The sequence below is a fragment of the Sceloporus undulatus genome, chromosome 2 (assembly GCF_019175285.1).
Source record: "Sceloporus undulatus isolate JIND9_A2432 ecotype Alabama chromosome 2, SceUnd_v1.1, whole genome shotgun sequence".
Classification (NCBI taxonomy): domain Eukaryota; kingdom Metazoa; phylum Chordata; class Lepidosauria; order Squamata; family Phrynosomatidae; genus Sceloporus; species Sceloporus undulatus.
The window spans coordinates 292,500,426-292,526,424 of NC_056523.1; the positions used below are offsets into that span (position 1 = coordinate 292,500,426).

At 42.6% G+C, this 25,999-nt stretch overlaps 1 protein-coding gene across 2 annotated transcripts in view; it reads right to left on the minus strand.

Annotated features, from left to right (window-relative positions):
* The window catches only part of HOMER1 (homer scaffold protein 1), a 106,184-nt gene that overhangs the window by 7,568 nt on the left and 72,617 nt on the right, over nt 1-25,999 (minus strand). For both annotated transcript variants that reach the window (XM_042452304.1, XM_042452303.1), the window contains exons 6-8: nt 24,408-24,564; nt 4,033-4,143; nt 855-935 (exon numbers count right to left, since the gene is read on the minus strand). In XM_042452304.1, the coding sequence (XP_042308238.1) occupies nt 855-935; nt 4,033-4,143; nt 24,408-24,564 (349 nt within the window). The remainder of the gene's footprint in view (nt 1-854; nt 936-4,032; nt 4,144-24,407; nt 24,565-25,999) is intronic.

Genomic DNA, 25,999 nt, shown 5'->3' on the forward strand with positions numbered 1-25,999 from the left:
AATGAGAGAAACTGATCAGGATGGGGACCCTGACTTTGGGGGTAAGTGTCTTCTCAGGTGTTAGCTATTCCTCCTAATTTAGTGTCATCTGCAAATTTGATAAGTATGCCCCCAATTCTGTCATCCAAGTCATTGATAAAGATGTTGAACAGCACTGGGCCCATGGGAGAACCCTGTGGGACCCCACTGGTCACTTCTCTCAGTGATGGAAAGGAACCACACCACTAACCCTCTGCTGTGAACAGAGTACCTGTATCATTCTGTCATAACTCTTCCACTGACATGAAGAGAACTTTTCCTTCCAGTGAAAACAGCAGGTGGAAGGTGGGGTTAGTGATCAGTTTCTCTCATTTTTAATGGTTTTAAAAACTTTTAAAAAACCATTTTCACATTTGCCAGTTGTGCAAAGCATGGCTCTCCTAGTTTAGTGGTCAGCTTGGTATCGAGTACCGGCTCCTCTGCTCTGCTCCAAGAGTGCACAATCAACCCTTTAATAAAAACAAAATGGCATTCAGCCAACTCTGCACTCCCACCAGTGTTGATCATTTCAGCTTTTGACTTTTGGGAAGATTTGTGTTCTTCTCCTCTGGTGCTATAACTGTGTACTCATTTAGTAGAGTCAAACAAAGCTTTCCCTTGAACTATGACAAAGCTTCTCTCCTTTCAGTACATGGCAATGATCATACCACTGTTGTAGGAACAGAGATGGCACCTCCAAAGCAGCAAGTGGGAAATTACTGCCACTGGTACCTCCAAATGGCATTCTGCACAAGATTCAAAGATCCCCAATTGTCCACCGTTCTTCCACATCTTTAGATTTATACAGACACAGCCCTGCCGATCTGGATACTTACTTGTAGCTTCTGCGTTAAGGAGTCTCTCTGTGCCTGAAGCTCTCTTGCATTATCAATTTCTTGTCTCAGTTTTTCTATTTCCTATGGGGAATAAAATACTGCATTACCCAAACTGACCCTTAATGGAGACACTAATTTATGTTCTAGACAAATGAACCTTATTGTATCAGAACTGACATCAAACATCTGGTTACTGTAACAATAAGACCTGGAATCAGCAACTCCGTTCCATGATTTACCTGCCAACAATGAGCAGTACATGCTGCACAGTTCAACTTGGGTAATGAATTTACATAAATGTCTGTGCTGCTGAATAAACGCAGGGAAAGAATGTCATTGTGGCTTTAGGTCTTTTATAGTCTAGTATGCCATATTTGATCATTACCTTGAAGAAATATTCTTTGTACATCAATATGTAAGAACATAATCCCATGCCAGCGAACAGAAAATATGGCTTAGCATTGCCAATGCTGCAGCAAGTACGTGTGCAGCACAAGAAGGAGGTGACTGAGGGCCAGACTGCTGCCATCTCTCTTAAAATGTCACCCTAAGAGCCACTTGGGCAGCATTATGGCCTTGAAAACACACAAACACTCATTTTCGAGAAGCGAGCACCACTTCTACTCTAGGACTATAGGGCTGTTGGTGATTATGTAGCAGTGACAGGAGCTGATTCATCAGGAGCCAGCTGTCAAAACAGCCAGTTTTTCAGCACATTCTGCTAATGATGGAGACACCTTGCCAAAAAAAAAAAAAAGCTTTTGAGGATAAGGACATGATTTTTAGATTAGGTACTGGTGAGGTTATAACCAGGGCAACATGCAGAGTGTGGAAAAACTCTTTTTTTGTGGGGGGGGGGGGGAATGCATACCACCCAAAATCACCTAGCCTGTATCTGGCTAGGGCATTCTGGGAACTGTGATCATCCCCCTCTCCCCAAGTTCTGGCCCAAGGAAGCCTATGTTAGTATGCAAATATAAGAATGAATGAGACAGAGGATTAAGGTCTAAAGTAGAGAGATGAGAAACACGCATCTGTAGTCTCAGAAGCATATTATGCTGTTGAACTGCAGCTCTCATTATACATCACAACCAGCCACATAGTCCAACAACATCTGGAGAGCCACTCCTGTCTAAAGCAATAGTGAAATCACATAGGCAAATATAATGCTGATATTACTGTGCTTTGCATAATGTCTGGTAGACTCATTTCTAGACTGTACTTCTGGGATACAAAGTTTAAAATGAATGACAGAAGTAGGAGACATTTTTAAAGGATTTAAAGCTCTGGAGATAAAATGGCAAGGACTGCAACATTTAAAGTAGATGTTCATGGAAGCACCACTTCTCAGTGTAATAAAATTCTACCAGTTAGGTGACTAGGAAGAATTTTCCACAAAAGCAAGTTATATTGGAAATGCAGTGAGGTATCTTGACCTTTCCTCTGAATCATCTGGTGCCAATTACTGACAGAAAAAGAATAATATGCTTCTGAAACTACAGATACGATATAAATGGTAATCCCTACCTATTATTCACTCTTTGGGGAAGTGAGTGTGCTTCACTAGAGGCAGCACAGAGGCTTTTTGAATTTCCTACCACTGCATGGCCCCATACTGTAAGGGTCATTCTGTCATTCATAATCTCCAGAGAAAGTGCCTCTAATTCAAATACGGCAGACATTCCAGATACTTAAAACCAGAATATAAAAGCAATCTGTTGGAAACAGGTTAATGTCTGCCCGTTTGTCAGTATGCTTTCATATTTTTAAGAAGACCACACTGATCTGCTGCCTTTTGAAATAAGATTAAATCTTATGATTAATCATTTGTCATTCTGAAACATCAAGAACCAAATCTGCTTCTCAATAAAGACATAATGTTGCTTTCTGTCACATGAACTTGTTTGCCTGATGAAGAAGCGGTGTGACTTTGAAAGCTTGCAACATGTAATTGTGCATTTTGTTTGGCCCAATAAAGATATAATTGTTTGGATATTATTGGATTTGCTATATGGCCAACGCGGCTACCTGTAGATGCACCTGTATAGTTAACTTGATTCATTAATTTGCCCACTGAGGTCATGTTTGTCTTTTATCTTACCAAGCTACTTCTTATAGATCAAATGTATTTTCCAAGTCTGAACTATAACTTACTGGCTATTCTAGATGCAGTCAGACAGCGATAATAACTCTGGATAGCAAACTCAAGTGGTCATGTCAACAAAACCATAGCCAAAATGTAGTCACTTGGAAACAGGGATGGGCCAGTTTATTTGGGGAACCCTGAGGTTTGCAGAAACAAAGAGGTCTGCTTTTAGTGCTTTAAGCCAACATATATTTGGCCAATTGGCTCTTACCTGAGCCCTGGATACTATTCAGGGTGGGACTAATGTGAAGGGGGGTGGGAAAGGGGGATATCATCTTCACACCATGCCAAAAGAGTGTTGGGGATGGTTTCATATACATTGATGGCCAAGAAGGAGCATCTGAGTCCTCCTTTCCCAGTTTTGCTCCTGAGTATTTTTCTCTTAATTTTTTCCCCTGGCAGTAGTGCACAGTATTCTCTAGCCACATGATCACAGAGTAGTCTCTGACAACACTGGCTCTTTGGCTTAGTATGGTCAAACATGGCTTGACAACCTTGTCAACGGGGAATAGCTTTACATTTACCTTTTAGTGCATAGTAGTAGGAAAAGAAAAAAGAGATGAACTTGGAAAAGTTGCTTTTTTTGGAACACATATCTCAGAATCTCCCAGTTAGCATGTCCAGTGGAAAAAAGGGGTGGGGGCGGGGTGGGGAGTGTCACAGCACAGAAGGAAGCCTTCCCTCCATTGCTGCAACCTCCCCGAATTCTCCTCATTCAGCCATTAGACTTTTAAAAACGCCCACTGACAAAAGCCTAAGTGTTTGGGTGGAGTGAGGCTGGACTTTAGGAGGGGACACTGCAGGTTCGATATCTGCCATGAATTTCTGATGAATGTCCAGCTTGCATTAAGAAACTGATTGATGATTTTTATTATGATCAGTCCCAGACTGAAATATTGATTCTTCTTTATTACTCAATAAAAGAATGCATTCCAACTTCTATAACCATTTTAACACTTAACACTATGAAAAGTATAAATGACACATACTGCAGGCTATTACATAAGGTAATGTACAAAAGAAAGCAAGTACCTCTTCTTTTTTCTTCAGCGTTGCTTCTAATTCTTGTATTGTCTGGTTTAACTCTGTTTTGTGAGTATGGACAGCATTTGCTTGACTACTCACACACTCCAGCTCAGTCACCTATAAAAAATAGACAGTAAATATACATTTAAACAACAATTTTTTTGTTTTCTCTAATGCTTGTTTGAAAAAAATGAGCATATGTGGAATTATGTTTAAGTAAGTATGCTAAATAGCCTTGCATGGCATCTCAATAAGATGTGTGAAGCATTCTTTATTTATTGTGGCTAAATCCAACTTTTATAAAATTGAGAGGATCTGAATCTAAAACAGCACCAAACAGCCACTGCAATGTTCCTTCCCAACGGTCACAGAAAACGCTTACTTGTTTTTGCAGACTATCTCCAAATCAAAATTTTGCAGATACTGTGCCAATTTAACAGAGCAGATCTTAGAGATCATCATTAAGAAGTGATCCCATTTAACAGCAGCTCTGTGGGTTTTTCCCCAACCCATAACCCACCAAATTCCACTTGGGAAATCTCATTAGTACCACCAGTCATGAGCAAACCCATCACTGTGGCCAAATGTGGGGCTCCAATCCTTCAGCCCACCAAATGTGAAGACTTCCATGGTGATCACTGCAATAACCAAGAGTGAAAGCTTTTCCTGATCCCCACCCCTGTCATAATGAAACTAACAGCTTCCTCCTGTCCCACAGATGGTGTGACACCAACTGTGGGGACCATCTAAATTCCTTCAAGGTACATACAATGATTTTATTCAACTTCTTTCCTCAATGACCACTACCTCTCTGTTTTCAATGTTGTTAAAACAGACACCTTGCCTGAATCCAGTGTTCATTCCACCAACAGTTCCTTACTTTATTCTCTAATATTCAAATCAATAAATTAAACTACATTTGATTTGCAATAAATCAAACTCCAAATACAAGTTCATGACACCACAAGCTCATGTTTAGGTACAGTCTCCATAAGGACTAGACTCACAGGAGTCCTCCAAATTTTCTGAGAACATTTATTATGGATGGGAGGAACATAGAAACGATGCAATAGTTTAGTGGAATGCTTTTAAAAATAAGTGTGACAAATCTGTGTATTAAGATAAACACACATAAAAATCCTTACTGATAAAGGAAAAGGATTAAACAAAGTGAAGTTTGGAAAATCAGAAACTGAATAAAACCCCAAGCATCAGGATCTAATCTGTTTTAGGGAACAATTTTTCCTTACAAACAGTCAAAAGAAACAACTATACTATCAAACTGTTTTGGGTTTCTCATGAGAACTACGCTTCATGTTTCCCCACAGAGAACTACGCTTCATGTTTCCCCACAGAGAAGAGCAGGATACCCAGTACTCCTCCTTATGAGTGGCTAAAAAAGCCAATAGGATTCTAGGCTGCATCAACAGAAGTATAGTGGCTAGACGGAGGGAAATAATAGTACCACTCTGTTCTGCTTTGGTCAGACCTCACCTGGAATACTGTGTCCAGTTCTGGGCACCTCAATTGTATGTGGACAAGCTGGAGCGTATCCAGAGGAGGGCGATTAAAATGGTGAAAGGTATGGAAACCATGCCCTATGAAGAGAAACGTAGGGAGCTGATTATGTTTAGCCTGAAGAAGAGGAGGTTAAGAGGTGATAGGGTGGCCCTGTTTAAATATTCGAAAGGATGTCATACTGAAGATAGAGCAAGTTTGTTTTCTGAAGCTCCAGGGAATAGGACCTGGATCAATGGATTCAAACTACAGGAAAAGATATTCCCCCAAAACATTAGGAAAAGCATCCTGACAGCAAGAGCTGGTTGACAGTGGAGTGTGTTGGAGTCTCCTTCTTCGGAGGTTTTTAAACAGAGGCTGGATGGCCATCTGTTGGGGATGCTTTGACTGTATCTTCCTGCATGCCAGGAAGTTGGACATGATGGCCTTTGAGGTCTCTTCCAATTCTATGATTCTATTATTCTAAAATTCTAGACTTGACCACATTTAACAGATTGATAAACATCCAGTGTGCTAAAATCATCCTAGCAAAATAACCCTATGCTTTAGTAATTCATTAACATACAGTGTCCACAGTTTTCCCTGAAGATGGCAATTAATATGACTGTGTTTTCCTATCTGTAGAGTGAAGAAAAATCAATTTAATAACATCTTTGTGATTTTAGCTTCACTGCCTGAAATCTTGAAGACCGTGCACATGTTTTCACAAATCAATGCAACTAAGATGTGCTAAACTTTCTCTAGTTAGGACTATCAAATGAGACATAAGCAAACAAACATTATCTCAACAGCATGCTTGATTTCATTTGAACTATGTCCAATGATAATTTTTTATCTTCCAGGCCTCTGCCCTTTTGTGGCAAGACACAACATATGAGCATGAGATGGACCAAGGTCCATCTAATCAAGCAACTATAGGCCTCCAGAAAGCCAACTAGCAGAGCACAAAGACAACAAGACTTGGTATTCAGTGGCATACTGCCTTTCACACTGGAGATTCCATTTAACTATCAACATTCCTTCTAACAATCAAAAGAAATTGTTGAAAATCAAATATCAAAGCCAGGAGTGCTACATATTTGTAGATTCCCCAGGTATGGAAATTTATGTAAACAAAAATCTGGAAAATCTAATCAAAATGGATGTTAAAAATTAAAAATCCTACCAAGACTCTGTCAGATTACAGAATGCTGATGGCAACTACATCTAAACAGAGGAGAAAAAGTCTATAGAAACTGGTATTAAAACAGACTGTAGGCCTCTATGTGGCTCTCTATGTAAAAAGGTTTCTTACAAGTAAAAGATAATGATAATCCAGTAATCTAACTCCTTGCACCTACTCCCTTAGTTTCCTTACACAAAGCAAAGGTCTGAAGGAGATGCTGGCTGAACTGTTCCTGGATTACCATGCAATGCAAGTTCTTATGTGGAAAAGCTTTCACAAATATAGCCTTATTCCCCTTCACACAATACACAGAAGTCTGGAAGAGCAGGTGCACTGTAGGAGGTGGGGCGAAATATGGTCAGCAGCACAGTTATACTTTTTTTGTGTATGGAACCCATTCTTGTGGTTCGTGCATGAAAGGACCTTGTGTGAGTCTATCCATTAAGTCTGTAGCCAAGAGAAGTTGGTACTGGGAATAATATTGTTGCGTGCCTTCAATTCCTTTCTGACCTATAGTGGTCCCATCACAGGGTTTTCTTGGCAAGATTTGTTCAGAGAAGGTTTGCCATTGCCTTCCCTGAGGCTGAGGGCATGTGATTTGCCCACCTAGTGGGTTTCATGTGGGTGGCCGAGCTGGGAACTGAACCCTGGTCTCCAACATTGTAGTCCAACTCTCAAACCACTACACCGCATAGGTTCTCAGTCAGTGCCTGAAGCAGGAGGGGATTAGGGACTGTGAGGACATGTTCCATGAGGTTAAGAACCCCCTCACACTTTGCAGGTCTGTTTCAGGAGAATAGAAAGAGCACGCTTCCCCTTTCTCACACTTCAGACAACCCCCTTGGTTAGACAGGAAGAATGGGCAAGCTTTTTGCCCTTGAGGTCTATGGGCATCAGGTCAGGGGCCACCTATTTTGGCCAGAGTTGACAGTGGATGGGGCCTGGGGCCCTACCATCCCTGCATGGAGAGAGAGAGAAACACTAGTGAGAAAAAGGAAATGAAAGGTAGGAGAGAGAAAACAAAAATGCAGAGGGAATGATGAACAGCAGCACAGGGTGGGTGAAAACAGAAAGATCACCTGTTTCCCAATGGAGGTAAGGAGAGAGTAAGAACACTTGAGTTTGGAGGTGAAAGAGCATGGAGCCAGTGCTTAGCGGGAAAGGAGGGAAAGAGAACTGCAGGTAGGGCTAAGGGGTTTCTAACTCATATGAAACTGGGGTCTCTATTAGTATTTTTAAAAATCTAACATAGCAAATGAGAAACTCAGAACAATCTAAGCACTGTAGATCAAATATATATCCTCTATAGGAACAACGTAACAGAAATTATGGGGTTATTCAGACAGTGTAGATAATCCTGGTAGAATGTGGGTTGAATCTGTGTTGTTCACATCAATTTTGAATGCATCCGATTAAGTGGGGGGGGGGACTGTCAAAACCCCCCACAAATCCCAGGGTAATCGATTTCATTTCCCCCCCCCCTGCATTTTTCTGAAAGATTCACACTGTCGCCTGTGTGAATAACTAATGCGGATAGACCTGGGATAAAACTCTGCATGTCTTGAATGTGTTTCGAATACATCCACATCATCGACTCCATCTTTATTTGCAGTGGTGACACATGCTGGCAAAAGAATTTGCAGAGATATTCAGAGACACTGTTCAAATGAAATTATTCGAATAGCCACATTGCAAAATAAAATGTGTAGATAATCCCCAGGTCAGATACCGCCTGTCTAAATCCAATGCTGTGCTAGACAATGGCCACTAGCACAACCTTCTTCCCATTTTTCCTGCAACCCTCTATTCTTGGCCAACTGCTCCTCCTGGCAATTTTAGAGCATTGCCCAGCTAGCCAAGGGCCAATAATTCAATAAAAATGGACTCCACTGTAACAATGGAAACCAGAAACATCAGAATATCTAATCACAGATTTCATTTCCCATCTAGTTTGGTTAGTTAGTAAAAGGAATTGTTATTGTTACTTTTTTTGTTAGACACAGAGAAAGAGTCTCACACCCAAGAGACCAGCAACGTCTCTGATGGAGACAGGTCTAAATACAACAAATACTTTTAACTCTAGTACCTGTTTTTAAACACACAAATCTCCTCTTCTTTTCAGTCAAGTAGAATTTGGGGCTGAGGGACAAAATCACTTCAGATGTCAAGTGCACTTGAGGAGATGGTGAGGCTTTTATAGCCATCTTTTAAAATAGCACTTTAAAGATACACACCTAGTTGCTACTAGCTTATTAAAACCTAAGTTTAGAAGCACAAGTAACACTCCACATCACTACCAATGGTTTTTCTGACCTTCAGCAGATTTTTGTGATAGTATGAAATGCGAACAACAAAAAACATAGTGGAAATGGAAATCTCTTACAATAAATGAGTGTGGGTTGTTTTCCCCTTCAACTCTACCACCAGCTGCAGTTCCAGACCAAGATTTCCTGTCTGCCAGAGAATTGGTCAAAGAAATGTGTGCTGTTGCAAGGGAGGGGGAAGTGAGGATGGAGGTAAACCACCAATCTTTTTTCCATTTCCATTGTCATGTACAGGAACCACTTAGTTCAGAAATACACATTTCAGAGGTGAAAATACAGGAAACCTTTATTCAAAAAACTACACTTTATTGTCACCAAGTGTAAGCAAAGCTTAATTAAAGCACACACAATTTCAACTCTTAAGTTGGCTACTTCCTCATTCATCAAAACATTCTTTGCTCTTCTTTTTCTCAGGGGCACCCATCTCCTTTTCTCACCACAAATGTTTCCAAGAGAATGACCATGGATCTGCCTACCCCAGTCTCTACTTTCTTTCCATCTGTTCAATAATCACCAAGGAATGTGGACAACAGTTCTAGCAATTAACCAGCATTGAGGCCATGCTATTGAGGACGCAGCTGCGCTGGGCAGGATACGTTTCCAGGATGGAGGACCATCGCCTCCCAAAAATAATACTCTACAGTGAACTCGCCACGGGTCAGCGTAAGAGGGGCGCTCCAAATAAGAGATACAACATCTCAGGCTCGGCCAAATTGATCACCAACAATGGTCTGCCCTGGTCTCGCATCAGGAGGCATGGAGATGCACTATCCACGATGCTGCAGCTTTTTTCTAAATCTCACGCCGAACAAGTCTTGAAGAGAAATGACAACGCAGAAAGAACTGCAACCTGGAAACATCACCCAAGGAGACTTTCCACTGTGCTTTCTGCAACAGGACCTGTTTGTCCTGGACTGGCCTTTTTAGTCACCAATGCACTTGTACAAAGCGCGGGATGAGTCCTTCCTGAATCTTCATTCGCAAAGCAAAGCCAGAGAGACATTATCCATCACTTTGCAGCATCCCTATCTAAAATAATATATTGATGTTATGTGCCTTCAAGTCGCTTTTTACTTATGGCGACCCATAAGTGAACCTATCATGGGGGTTTCTTGGAAAGTTCCTTCAGAGAGGGTTTGCTATTGCCATCCCCTGAGGCTGAGAGAATGTGCCATGCCAAGGTCACCCAATGGATTTCATGGCTGAGTTCAAATTTGAACTCTGGTCTCCAATGCTCAAACCACTACATCATGCTGGCTCACTAATATAATATACCAACAAATGCTAAGCAGGTGAAATAACCCATTTAACCAATGGCAGGGAGCTGGAAGACGCAGCTCCTGACATCCACCTGCAAAGCCCCAATGTCCACACACACACACACACACACACACACACACCTCTATGCAATAGAGAAATGGCTGGGCTTCTGCAAATGCCAGTTAGCTAGTTAATATTTCAGACATAAGATGTCAGGACTTCATGCAAGCAACTTCTCCACTGCATACTTAGTTTTTTAAATCCTGTGAGTAGCAGCTATTTCTTTGTCTGTTTAAGTAACTGTGCTTCTTCTACTAGGCAGGGACTGACTACGCAGCTATTCAAATAACCAGTCAAAAGAGGTCAGTCAAGCTCTGCTGCTGCCTGAGGGGAAGAAAATCACTGCCATCCTTGTGGTCCTGATAACTTTTGCCAGTACCCCCCCCCCTTTTGTGGCTGCAATGAAATCACCACCTCCTGTAAGATCAGGTAGGAAAGTGAAGGAACTGGGTGCTCAAGCAATGTTTCATATCTCTCCCCTGATTAAAGGTCCTAGTTGGGGAAGGAAGGTACTGAAAATGGTCAGCTAGCTACATATAAGGATTTTATGGACTGTAGATCTCCTTGTGGATGATGGGGAGTACCTCTTGTGGACTACAAGCAGTATTGGGGGTGGGGTCAGGAGCTTTGCAAACCTGATAAAGAGGGCTTCAAACAGATTCCTGGGGAGAGAGAATGGGGAAAAGCTTAGAACTCAGATTTGAGATAAGAAGTTTCTAAGAAAACAACAACAAAAAGGGCAAAGGCAGGAGCAAGGCAGTGGAAGTGCAGCTCTGTAATTTGAAGGTAAATGCTGCAGTGGAACTAGGAAGATGAAACATCCATGTGCTGTGATGTCTGTAAGTATTAACGCACAGAGCACAGAAAATGAACAGAATGAATCTGAAATCCTAATGCTAGAAAATCCTGGACAAGGAAGAAATACTTCTTCACACACTGTAGGGGAGTCACTGCCACAGATGTAGCAGTTCTAAAAAGGAATTAGAGGTTAGGGGGGGTTAGGATCACCAATGGTTACTAGTCCATATGGCTAAATTAGCATTAAAAGCAATATGTTTTTGTTTAACAATTGCTGGTGAGTGCAAGATAGAAGGTGTGGTTATGCTCCTGTTGACAAGTTTCCCATAGGTAACATCTGCCTTAAATCCTGTGCTGGGAGAAAGGTGGGATAAAATAAATATACAAATAAAATAAACTGGTTAGCCACTGTGTGAATGGATTGAAGGCTTTTATGTTCTTATCTGGGGGAAAATAAGATGGTGCCTCCTCTCCTTGCCTGATTTTATGTACAAAAACTGATCAGTCTGGCAGTTGAATCTTATTTCAAGAGTAATAACAGAACAGTGTCTCTTACTGCACCTGTGAGTAGTAGGGCATCTTAGAGAATGCAAAGCCAGATGTGTGGCACCACTTATCTAGTAGTACATTCTGAAGTGCAGGCTCTCACCAGAACGGAACGCTCCACAGAGGATCCAAATTGCAAGTAGTTGTGTTGATCTAAAACCATATTTATCAGTTTCCATCTCTGTTAGGGAAAGGTATTTTGTAAAATGAATGGGTCTTGCCAATTCTAAAATCAAGCCATCCTCAAATGCTCTGGATTACAACCGCTCATAAGTGTATGCTTTTGCTAGGAAAATCCATTTCTTCTCTGGTTACTTTGGTGACTGCACTGAAGCCCAGAAAGAACAAGGGAGCAAGTCAAGGGGGCTGATAGATGGAGTTTATTGTAAATCAAAAACTCCTGGGGCTGAGACTCTGTGAGCCCTGGCTCCTCTGTAGCACTGTGTGGCACATACAGCTCTACCCTATGTATGTCCTTCAGCATGTCCTGCCTATGGTGGCCGCCTCACTTCAACTGCTAGTGGCAGCAGGTGGCTTCTCTGTTACTGCAGTTGTTAATCCATTTCATACTTTAAAATTGAACTTTAAGGGAGCTGTCTAAGGTTCCAAAATAACTACAAAATAGGTTCAGTATCTCAGATAGTGCTTTAAAAAGTCTGGACTGAAAAAGAATGGATTTACTCACAATGGCACGGAAGCCACCAGTGCTTCTCGCTGATGATAAAAACTGTCTTGCCAATGCTAAAACCTCTACAGAGACAAGCAATAGCAGAAAGGGAGATTTCAACTACAGTATCTTGACATCTGCTGAAAGTCTAACTCGATTAAGGATGGAACATTCAGTAAGTCTTGCTGACAAGTACTGTAGATGGAAGAAGGTGTAAGAGGATCTGCAGTCCTAAACTTAATCCTCACCAAAGGAAAATATGATAGCTGAAGTAAAAATGACAGTAACTTTAGGGAAAACTGTCCACGTTATCATGGATTTTGAGACAGAAAGTGCTTTGGAAACTGTATTAAATCAGGCCTGTATCTTTTATGGTAAGAAAACACATTTGAAAACACTCACAAACAAATTGGGTGGGATCCTGTGGCTATACATTCTCAAAGGAAACCCCCCACAAGTGGTACGATGTGTCTTTCCTAAGAAAAGTGCTCACATTAAGTTGGAACCCAGTATTTCATTTGAAAAGAAAGAATGAGGCACCAACAGAATCTATACTTAAATTAAACTCATAAACCCCAATCTGGAGAGGGTTGTTTTACAACCCCTTAATCATGAAAGCAGTACTTCAAGCTGCTTTTTAATTCTCCTTTATTAAAACAGCAACAACATAATACAATGAAATACTTAATTAAAAGTAAATAAATGCATGGTAGGTGTTATTAGTCCATTATCAAAAAGAGCACAGAGGACTGGAACCCCTATATATAAATATACATTTTCTTCATTTTAAACTGACTGACATAATTTCTTCTATGGATCTCCAGGAGCAGAGGTCTTCTGGTTTATTAAATTTATGGTTCAGGTTGCTAGGTATCCAGAAAGAAACACTCAGTCCAAACTATACATGGGAGATAATCTTCATAATTCTACAAAATATTGAGCTAAAAAAACCATCAAGGATGAAAGGATGAAACTGGAGAAATCAGAAAAGAAACAAGCAAAAAATAAAAAATAAAAAATAAAGGGGGGGGGGGATGACTTCAGGCAAAATGTATGGGTAAGAATTTATTGGCCTGTTACAGACTGCCAAAATAAAGCTGCTTCGGGTCTCTTTGGAGGTATGCTATTTAAATGATGCATGGGTCCTAAGAGTCCGGAGGTCACGCCAAAGCCACACTCCATTCCTAAATACTGGAGTGCAGCTTTTGGTGCAGCTTCTGGATTCTTAGGATGCATGCATCATTTAAATAGCATACCTCCAAAGAGACCCGAAGCAGCTTTATTTTGGCAGTCTGTAACACACCATTGCTGCCATTTCCTTTGCGTCATTTTAAAGTTAATGGGTCTTGCCATTTTTTGTTATCACTAATGGGGGAGGAACTGTTAAAATAATATCCTCTGTCCTAGAAAGTCTATGATTTGTAGACAAGAAGCTGGAGCAGGAGCTGGGATAAAATGAGGAGTATTTATAGTCTCTTCAAAGACATGAATTATCATTTAAACTAGAGAAAATAACAACATTGCCATGTAGCAAAAGTGTGATTTTGTGGATGAAACAACATTACATTTTAAACATTTAATGGTGAAAACACTGGAGAGGCCATATTCCCAATACTTCTGGCTTTTAGCTCTACCTCCCATCTGAAAGAAAATAAATACCTGTTACCACTGACAGATACATGTATTTGCTCACCTTAACAACCATATCCTTGTAGAAGATTGTAGCTTTTATGGTATCTTGCAGAAGGAGGCAGCATACAGAACTGTTACAAGGTGTACTAGTTTGTACTTCAGACAATGATAGCTATTCACTTTTTCAATACTAAAATGTCACCAACAATTAATTTCATGCAAATTGTACAGTTGTAATGGACTTGTGTAACTTTAAAATCTACAGTCCCAGTTTATACCAGATAACAAAAAAAGAACCAAGGGTCAAACACTTTTTCATGGCATGTTTTCCAGTAATGCATAAAGGAATATGGATAAAGATGCACCTTTTCTTACTAACTGGATTGGGCGAGTAGAATAGCAAAGAAAGGACAGGTTGCTTACCTCTAACTGTAGTTCTTCAAGTGGTCATCTGCAAATCCACATAAATGGGTTATTCTGTGCCTGCGCAGCATTTCCAGATCCTACTGGAATCGCTAGGGAAGACTTTTTGGTGGTAGCTCCGCCCACCCTCTATATAGGCAGGACATCTTCCTGCCCTTTCTCAGTTCCAAAAAAGATCCGCCATAAGAGCAGACAAGGAAGAGAGAAGGACACAAGAGAGGGGAGGATGGGCGGGATTTGTGTGGATTCGCAGATGACAACTCGAAGAACTACAGTTACAGGTAAGCAATCTGTCCTTCTTCTTTGTGGTCTCTGCGAAGCACACAGATGGGTTAGACTGGCAAGCTTAGTCCTGTGTGGAGAAGGAAGTGTCCTGGTAACAAAATAAAATATTAAACCAGAAAAACAGTGTGATTGTCAGTTATTTGACAGGTGCCAACTAACCTTAATGCATGCTGGAAAGGAGAACAGCTCTGCTAAAGTCTGCTTCACGTCGGTGTCTGGTATCAAGTCTGTCGTGCTTGATAAAGGTCAAAGGTTGTGACCAAGGAGGGGGGCGAGCCACAGCTGTCTCGGACTCCAAGGAGTGATCAGGATCACATCTGATCTGCTGGTGCGTAGTTTAGCTATCACTCTGGTGATTAGAGGAAACAGGGAGAAGGCGTAAAGCTTTTTGCTGGACCACTGGAAGTGGAAGGCATCCTCTCGGGACAGAGGTGAAGAGATCTTGGAGCAGAAGTGGTTGCAGTGAGTGTTGAAATGCAAGGCAAAAAGGTCAAGTCCGGGGTTCCCCACAGAGAGAAGAGACGGAGGACAACTTGAGGATTTAGTTGCCACTCGTGACAAGCGTCTGGAGCCCTGCTCAGCTTGTCTGCAAGCTCGTTTTCCACTCCAGGGAGATGTATGGCTTGCAAGGTGATCCATTTTCAGATGCACCAGTTCCAAATTTGAAGGGTGAGGCTGAGAAAGGTGGCCGACCTCGTACCGCCCTGTTTGTTGATGTAATACATCACTGTTGTGTTGTCCGTGAGGAGGATGACCTGGTTTCGAAGGCCTTCAGTGCTTTCTGTACAGCTAACATCTTGAGAGTGTTGATGTGGAGCTGCTGTTCTTTGGGAGACCATCTCCCATGGATAGAGAGGTCGTTGAAATGGGCTCCCCAGCCTGCGTTTGAGGCATCAGTGGTCAGTGAAGTCTGAGATTGTGGCGGTAAAAGAGCGTGACATATGTTGTGGATGCCATGTGGCCGAGGGCGACCTGAGCTGTTTGCGCTGTAATGCGCCTGAAGGGAAGATAGCGTTGGATGGCAGACCTGAAGTTGAGGAACCTGTTGTGAGGAAGGTATGCTCTGCAGGTCGTGGAATCTGACATGGCCCCTATGAAGCACACCCACTGGTTTGGGCAAAAGGTGGACTTTTCTCTGTTGATCATGAGTCCCAAGTAGCGAAGAAGGGAAAGTGCAGATTTGAGATGGGAGAGGAGCATCTGTCTGGAGGGGGCCACAAACCACCAATTGTTGAGGTAAGGAAAGACTATGATGTTTTGTTGGTGGAAGTATGCTGCTACAAAAGTCATGCATTTTGTGAAAACTCTTGGTACAGTGGAAAGTCCAAACGGCAGTACTTGGTACCGAAAACAATTGGGACCGATGGAGAAGGCGAGTAGGTCCCGGTGGTCCTCCCGAATGCTGATGTGGAAGTAGTCATCCAGAAGATCAAAGGTGGCGAACCAGTCTGACTCCTGCAGGAGAGGCAAGATGGAGGCCAAGGTTACCATATGGAAATGTCTATAGACAATAAAAGAGTTGAGAAAACGCAAGTCCAGGATGGGATGGAGGCTGCCTGTGGCTTTCAAGACAATGAAGTATCGAGAGAAGAGGCAATGTCAGGTTCGGGATGGAGGGACGGGCTCGATGGCCCCTTTTTGAAGAAGAGAGCGCAATTCATCAAAAAGGGTGTCTAAGGGGGGAGTGGTGAGTATGATATCCCTTGGGGGAGAAGACTGGAGCTCCAGGGCATAATCCCTACAGACAATAGAAAGCACCCAGGAGTCAGATATTACAGAGGCTCAAGAGGGTGGAAGTGGGCAAGGCAATCCCCAAAGAGGGTTGGAGAAGCGAAGTGCGCTGGGGGGCTTCAGAAGCAGTGTTTGCCTTGTTCTGCATCCTTCTTATGGAAGGGTTGCTGATATTTTTGTTTTTGCTGGTGCTTCCCTTGCTGTTGGGGAGGGAAGTGTTGGTGGTGGTAGTTCGAAGACTGGTTGGATCTACCCTGGTTGGGGAGGTAGGGAGGTCTCTGCCATCCCAAACAGCATTGAGACAAAGGAGGGCGAGAAGTCAAGGAAGAAGACATACCGTATTTACAGGCTGTGTTCTTCATTTTGTTTTTGAAGTCCAATTTCTCGTCAGTTTCCTTATGGAAGTGTCCCGTAGTGTCAAAGGGGAGCTCTTCGATGGCCTGTTTGGCTTGAGGTGTTAGGTGTGGCATCAGAGGACCAGGGCGCCGAGAGTTGGCAGGAAGCACAAGTGTTGGGCCACTGAGATCTGGTGTGAGGCCAGTGCATGAGCTTCTGCATGGATGGCCATGGCTGTCCGTTTCTTGTTGTCAGGGAGGTCTTCATATAGGGGAAGAACTTTCTTCCAAAGCTGCTGTTGGTAGGCAGCTATACATGCTGATTAGTTCTGGATCTTGAGGTCCAGGAATGCAGAGGCATAGGCTTTCTGTGCCATGGTGTCAAGCTTATGACCCTCCTTGTCATTGGGGGTGAGAGCTGTCTTTGGGGCCGAGGGGACCTGGGAGGCTTCCACAGTTGCCAAATTCGGGCGAGGATGTTCAAACAACCAAATCTCTTCCAAGGGTGTGATGCAGTAGAGATTGTCAAGGTTTCTGGTGGAAGGCTGGGCCAAAGACAAAGTGGTCCAAGAGCTCTTTGCAATCTTGGACATAGATGGCAGAAAGGCAATGGAGATTGGTGTTGGGACCTTGTCACGAACCCTCTCATCAATCAGGTCAAGAGCCTGGGAGTCTGCATGGAGAACTTCAACGTTCAGGGCTTTGCCCATTCGAATAATTTGTTCTGAGAAGGAAAAAATGTAATCTGAAGGAGAGGGGGCATCGAGCACAGCGAGAGACTGTGACTGCTGAGCTTGAGTGTAGTCAGAGTCAGAGTGATCTGCAGATTCAGCCGAAGCTTTCCTGAGAGAGCCTGAGTAGTTACCAGTACCGGTAACAAAGGGCGCACCTGCAGGGAGACGGCTGAAGTTGACTGTATGGGTCAGACTGGTTCCGCTCGGGAAGCCGAGGAAAGGCTAGACCAAGATGGGATGGATGCAGCTGAAGACCTTGGAGGAGGCAAGAGAGGTTCAACTGATTGAAAGGTGGAGACAAAACGACCTCCACGGACTTTTGAAGGGTCAAGAGGGAAAAAAAAAAAGTGCCTGTAGCTTGATCAAAAACAACATCCCGTCTGGGGGGTTCCGCTAGGACAGAGGATGTGTCTTAGTCTTGTTCGACCTCGAAACAAACAATGTCTGAAGTCTGGAGAGCCGGTCCAGTATCATCACTTGGGTGAAAGGGGAGGCTTCCTCTTCACCCTCCGAGAATTGGTAAGGTTCAGATAGTGAATGTAAGAAGGTGGTGTGTCTGGTCGGGCCCGGGAGTCGGGACGAGGAGACTACTGAGGTTGAGGTTCTGGCTGCGCACACAGTACTGAGCCCAGTTTGGTGTTGGCGGGCTGGGTGGCTGCGTTGGTATGGGACCGGTGGTCGGAGTCCGGGCAGGGACGGGGCCTTTTCCCAGAGTGATGGGAAGAGTCCTTGGACTTGTCCCGAGACTTGTGTTTTCTCTTCCCTGGTTTGGAGGAATCTCAGGACTTCTTCCTCTTTGGTGAGGAAGGGTGGTCAGCCACATCCTGGTCTGTGGACCTTTGTTTGTTTAGGGTTGGTGACTCAGAAATTTCTGAAGAGGGTTTGCCCTTGGCAGCAGTAGCCTTGGCAGGGACCCCTGAAGCCAAATATGAGAGCTTGCCCTTGGCGGCGGTATCCTTGGCAGTGGCTCTAGAGGTGGAGGCTTCAAGATCTGCATATAGAGCATGGATCTAAGGTGCATCTCCCTATTTTTCCTGGCCTGTGGTGTGAAGGCCATGCAATGAGGGCAGGTAGCGGGAGCGTGGCCCTCGCCCAAGCAAAAGAGGCACAAGGAGTGTCCGTCGATTGCCGGGATATTCATCCCACATTCAGTGCACTTTTTAAAAGAGTACGCAGACATCTTTAGACCAAAGCCAGAGGATGGAGAGGGAGAATGGTCAACAAGCCGAGTGTTACCGTTAGTCAGAGTCCAAAGCCAAGTCCAAATAACAATACAAGAGAGAAGTCAGAGTCAAACAAAGTCGGAGCAGACGCAGTGAAACGAAAGCAAAAGCTAAGGAAGGAGCAATTCTAAGAGAGATTCCTATTGCTGCTCACGCGGTGACGAAAGGAACTGAGAAAGGGTGGGAAACATCCTACTAATATAGAGGGTGGGTGGAGCTACCGCCAAAAAGTCTTCCCTAACGATTCCAGTAGGATCTGGAAATGCTGCGCAGGTGCAGAATAACCCACTTGCGTGCTTCGCAGAGACAACAAAGAAGAAGTATAATTTCACGTATCGATTTCTACATGGTTCTGAATCTCAGCTGGGATTTATTAAGATGGAAAAAGGATAGATATATGGAATAAATAAGATAGATAAAGTTGTAGAAAGAAATGAACTAAAGTTGCAGATAAGATGCACACTTACCTGGGTATAAATTCCCAATGGGGCTTATTTTTGAGTAAACCTATACAGGTCTACTATATATATTCATGTATAAGTCTAGAAATGTTAAAACCATCCTTTTCTGTAAGTGATAGAAAAGCAATAGCTTAGGCCATCCTGGGAGCACCTAAAAGAATAACCAATCCCGTTGACTCTCTCATCCATCCAGCCTTTAGGACTAACACGGCATGCCTGACAGAATTTTCTAAGTTCTTTGACATCATTTTCCTTTGCTTCATCCTTTACATTCATTGTTACACGTCCCTAGCTTTTACCCTCAACCTATCCATGGGGGTCTGATCAAAATCCATAATTTTGGCCCCAAAAACTGCCCCTGGCTTATACATGAAGTCAACTTATAGTCAAGTATATATGGTATATTGCAATTTAGTGAAAGATTGACGTTTTACTGATGGGGAAAGGGGAGGGGCTGAAAAGAAAATGCCATTACAATATCTTTTGGTAAAAATTCCCTATCATCTTCCTTCATCAAACATTTGTGAAGACCAAGTATCTCATGGAGAATTAAGGTGAGTGGGCCAAAACGACATATCATTGTGAAGGTCAAAGTGATCCAGGTTCATATCATTCCAAGGCATAATAATTACCTGGGTTACTAAATAAATGACAGCAATTCAGGGCATACTGTTGGTTTTACTTGACCATAAGTTATGGCAGAACATGCATTGCATTCAAAGCCATGCTGGCACATGTTGCCTGAAGAACAAAAGCAAAAGAGGATGGGAAGTTCATAGAATCTTAAAGATGGAAGGCTTCAAAAAGCCCATCCAGTCCATCTCCCTGCCATGCAGGAATGCACAACCAAAGAACTTCAGAATGATGCCCATCCAATCTCTTTTTAAAAATCTTCAAAAATGGAGAGGTCACCACCTCCCGAAGCAATATATTCCATTTTCAAATAGCTCTTTAAAAAAGAAGTTTTGTAATATCTAGGCGGTTTTGCCAGTTTTTGAGCTGACATTTCATTTAATTAAACTTTTGCTCAGTTTAAGTAGCTTGCAGGGATATGCCAATGAATTTTGGCAGAGACCCCTTTAAGGCAAGCAAAATGCTGGATTTTGGCAGCAGGCAGTACAAGCTGAATCAGAGGGGGCGGGGGTGGCAGGAGGACGGTTGACCAAGACTGAATCCCAAGGGAGCAAAATAGCCTCCCAGACCTACTGAAGTCCCCCACACTTTATTCAGTCTTTACTCTCAAGTTCTACACCAACTTTGAGTCTACAAAATTTCATGGCCCCTTGGACCCCCCCAGGGATCATAGGACTGTGCCTGTTCCTTGCTCTGAGCCTTAAAATTAATGGACATTTTTTAAAAAAGTACAAATATAATCACAATAACTAACAACATCTGGCCATCTGTCAGGGATGCTTTGATTTGGATTTCCTGCATGGCAGGGGGTTGGACTGGATGGCCCTAGTGGTCTCTTCCAACTCTACGATTCTATGATTCTATGATTCTAACACAAATAATTACAAGCAAATACTTATTTTCTTTCATCTTTGGCTTTCTCTGCTATCTTTCTTAGTAATTTCACTTTGAAGAAGAAACCACATATGCTTGTAGCCATTTAGTGCCATAACTGCTGGGTTGGGGCTTTCAAGTTTAACTCCGCATGATTTACAATCACAATGCATTCTTGTGGCACAGTTCAGCTGGCAGGGTGCTACACTACATCTGTTGCCCTCCCATGATCATATTCAAGTTTCATAGATGCCTGAAGACAAAATTCTTGTTCATTTTCTTGACCTCTAAAGATAAAGAGTGTAACAGTGACATCTAAAATAGGAAGCAAATAATAATTTAAAAGACCATTCCTTGAATCAATTTTCTAAATAAATAGCTATGATTGGTTCCTGGTTACTTATGACAACATTTCAGCAAAATAAAAGAATATATAGATTTTTGAAGCAATTGGTATACATCAACTATAAAATAATAATTAAAAAATGTTATCAGTAGATTTACTATCCAAGAGCTTGGCTGTATTCAACAGCTATGATTCTTTTTTCTTTTCTTTTTTTTAAGAGAGCGGGAATGTGAATGAGGTAAAACAGTGTGTGCTCTGCCTTTTATAGGAACAAGAACACTGATTACCTGATTCTATCTTGATCTGCAGCTATCAGTGTAACTGCAAACTGAAATTGATTTCTAAATTCAAAAGTATTACATACTCCCGTACTAGATGGGATTTATTAGTTCAACCATGTCTATCAACTATGCTTAGTAAATCCCAAAGAGAACAGTGCACTACATGAGCTTTCACTGTTGTTATTTATGGCAATTTTTTTTTTTGGGTGGGGGAGACCTCATCATAACATGCAGTCAACTTCATAACTAACTTTCTGTGATTATAATTTATGTCAGTAATTTCAGAGAATGAGGGAGGACTCAAAGCCACAGTACTAGCTAATGGAGCACAGAAACCATGTAGAGAAGAATTACAAACATAACATGCCACCCCCAGGTCCATATTTCACAAAACAACTTTTTCATTTGATGATCAGCAGAGGCAGAGCAGGCTATTACAGCTGTAGGGAGGGAAATACCCACCCCAAGAGTAACTGAGGGGTGAAGCAAATGAGTGGCTTGGAACGGCTTTTTGCCATTCCAGCTGCAATTGTTCCAGTATCATGGTGACTGGATGGCATGGTCCTGAATGGGTCATCAGCAAGGAGTGGCTTTTTGCTGCTCCTTTTTGGGCTGGCTTCAGGCCACCTTAGGCGGTCTCAGAGCAGCTTCTGGCTGCATTGGAGGCATGTATTGTCTGCATCTCATGTCCTGAAGCAGCCGGAGGTGGCATCTTTTTGCCCATCTGTTTCAGACCTAGGAGACCTTTGCAGAGCCAACTATGACTAGTGACATAAACTCTGAGAAACCAACTGTAGAATATTGAATGGAACCTTCTGCCACATTGAAGAAAAACAGAACAGGCTATTTTCAGCAAAGGGTCAGTAGGTTGGGAGGAATAATAATAATAATAATAATAATAATAATAATAATAATAATAGATGATGATGATGATGATGATGATGATGATTGTTTATATTCCGCTTAATCACTTGGATTCCAAGCAGATTACAACAACAGGTGTGCACTTTAACCCCCTCTCCAATAACATAGATTCTCCCTTTCCAACACAGGCTACCAGTTTCTGCACCCTAGAATGAGGGCTCCAAGGAAGCATCTGTCTGTATCTGGAACCCCATGGGCACTATTTGGAACAGAAAAAATGGCTATCAGGAAAAAGGTGAAGCCTGCTCTTCCACATTACTACTTAAAATACGGCCTTTCTGAACTGACTTTTCTTCAGAAAAAGCAGCTGTCATTACCTTTGTTTACATCGATTTGCATATGATGTGTTCTTTACCCTTCAAGACAGCTTCAGAATTTCCCTACTCCATCCCCCAAAAGGTTCTTATCAGTATGGCATGCTGTGATAAATACTTTCCTGTGATCTTCCCCAGAGAACAGAATATAGGATAGAAAAATCTTTTGCATCCAGTGATGTGCTTCAACAGATTTACATACAAAATATGTTTCTCTATTTTGTATAATCATCACCCACCCAAAATAACAGAATTTAAAAAAATATTTTTAAGTTGAAAGTTTGTAGCAAAACAGTGTCAAGACTACAAAGGGAGTAGGTGGGCCAAACAGGACAGACAAGATGTGGAAACAGGAGCCAGAAATAGTTCTCAACCTGAAATGCCAGATATGACTACTAGAAAACAGTCTGATACTTTAGGAATAACTTTCCTGCCCTTCCCCACAACATTCCTCCCCACACGTGCCATTCTTTCATCACTTAATTTAATTTCAATTGAACATTAGAAGAAACTTCTGGACAGTGAGAGTAGTTCAGCAATAAAACCAATTGCCCTGAGAGCTGGCGGAGTCTCCTTCTCTAGATATCTACAAAAAGAAGCTGAATATATACCTGCTAGGAATGCTCTAGTAGAGATCATCAAAGAGCAGGGAATTGGACTCAATGGTCCCTTTCACCTCTATGGTGCTAAAAAACAACTCTAGGAGGGAGGGAGCAGGTTTCTCACAGTGACATCAAGAGGACCAGGCACTGAGTATAATATGCTGATGCTTTTTACCTTGTCTTTGCAAAACTGTTTCTTTTCTAGACATCAAAACTGATAGGCATTATCTCCAGTAAATGTAGTGATGGGTGCTATGTGTGTCATTTCCATTACACCATCTTACCCATGCAGGTTCTAATCTTGCCTCAATTTATTTTATTGACAGATCTGCTAAAGAAGATGCTTTAAGCTTGGTTGAGTGGATCAATGAAACAACAGGATAATTTTGAATGTCCACACTTATCTACCTTATACATTTACCAATTTAATGCTGCACTGAAGATGAGCTAAAGCTGAATCAAAAGTGGAGGGGTTGTGCTTGCTGCAATTTAATATAAACACATATAGACAAAATTCTTTAAGTCCATATTCTATTCCATCATCTTGGTTCCCACTAGTATCTAAGTTCATTTGCCCTTGTGCCTCCCCCATTATCTTCATGAAGTCAAGCATAGGAAATTTATTTTCTAGCTTGTTTATGTTGATTTTAATTATATCAACATGCATAACCACAAAAATATGTTAGATTGTAGCCATGGTTTGCACACTAAGCAGCAATTAGGATAAGCAATTAGATACAAATTTCAAGTGCCATGGATCATTCTGGTATATAATAAAGCAGTGTCAAGAACGCAGTGCCTACAAGCTCATGAAGCACAGGACACAGACTCACTTTTACATGAACCTCTCCTTTGTCCTTGTTGTACAATTTCTCTCAAAGTCTGGCTAGGTGTGCCAGACTAATCACCCTGATTTTGTACCATAGACAAAGCATAATAGACATTCCTTAGTAATGCATATTAAAATTCTGGAGTGATTCATCAGTTAAATCTCATTGTATATGTAATAATAGCACAGTAGACATTTCTTATCACAGAGGAGGTCATGGAGCAGAATCATTAAACAAGCTTACACATTTGGACTTCGTAATATATTTCATTTCATGAACTTAAAATTGGCCTGCATGAATCGTTGTTAGAGGAAAGGGTAGTTTATTAAGACAATACTGTTTACAGAATTTTCCTCTTAGCTCATAACAAGATGGCCAATTCACCAATTCTGCATATTCAAATCTTGTAAACTCACTCGCTTATGCAGACGTTCTGCTTCCTCTTGATATGCAGCAAGCTGTTGTTTCCATTGTTTCACATTGGCAGTGGACTCAAGCAGAGCTGCTGTAAGCTTGGCGTTGTTACCCTTGAGTGTGGCAAGTTCTGCCTCCCAGTGCTTGCTGATTGCTGAGCTATGGACAAAACAAGAGAGTTATCATAATAGTGGGAATGGTAGCACTGGGTTGTTTTTGCTTTCTGACTCATTACATCTTCTCCATTAAAAAGAATCTCAATTAACAAGGGTAGAAAAGGCGCTCAGGGTAATTGAGATACCAGAGAACCACTGCCCAACAGAATAGGCATAAGTGGGCTTGATCAAGTGGTTTTACTCAGATATTGAAAAAAAAATTATTTTCTGCTTCCAGAATCCCCTAGTCATAATGGTTTCTGACCAAAAAGTAACATTTCAAAGCTCTCATTTACCTCAGTATAACTTGAGTAACTTTGCTTGTTGAAAAGCTCTTTATAAAAATACTTGGTTAAAAAAAAGTTTATTATGGCGGGTTACACACCGCCATGAAAGTACAGAGTCAGTCCGTACAGTCAGATTACATTTGAGCGGACCCCAGGTTCAGGTTCCCAGGTTCCCCCAGGACCACCAAGGTTTTTATCCCCATTTTAACTCATCTTTTATTGCCTGGAAAAAGCAGAAGGAAGATTCTTTTAGAAGATATTTTGATGGATTCATTGGGGCGGGCTTGGTTTTGTTTTTTTGTCCTGTTGTACACGTCCCTTTCCCCCGGTTTACCAGGTTTGTTTGTTATGGTTGTTTTTTGTTTTGTTTACTAAGGGACTCAGATCAGCTTGTCTTATTTTACAAACGGCAGCCACTGAGGCCCGATTCCGCCCGTTCTTTTTCAGGCTGCGGGGTAGAGGAAAAGCTGCAAAACGCCGCCGCCTCTTCCCCGCAGCCTGGAAAAGGGTTTGGTTGTCTTGTGGGGCTTTCAACCCCCAAGGACACCCTCTCTGGTGGGGGGGGTGGGGGGGGGAGAGGGAGGAGAAGAGGAGGAGGGGGGGAGGATGGAAGAAGGAGGAGAATAGGGATGGCGAGAGGCGGACAAGGAGTGAGGGGAGGAGGGAAGGTAGGAGGAGGACGCAGAGGGAGGACGGGGAGCGGGCGGAGCGGGAGGTGAGGAGGAGAAAGAAAGCGCGGAGAGGAGGGGAGAAAAGGGAGAAAGGGGGCCCGCCTTGCCCCGCTTGGGCCCTCCTTTCTCCCCCATTGCTTCGCTGGCGCGAACAAGCCGTCTGTCTGAAGGCCTGCAGCCCCAGCGACGCCATCAAAGTGCGTGCCGCAAACCAGGAAGGAGCTCCGAACATGGAGCTCCTCCTGAGTCCACGCAAAGGGCGCACTAAAGCACCCATGGACGCGGGACCGACGACGGTTCCACGCCTGCGCCGCCCGACCGTATAGAGGCGGCGCAGGTCGTGACATCATCATGGCTGCGCCCCCATGTGGAAGGGGAGCCGCCATTTTAGGGGCGCCGCTGCCATTTGTACGGGACTCTCAGTTCCGTTACTAGGGTTCAGGGTGCCTGTGTGGAAAGGCACCACACCTTCCTAACCCTA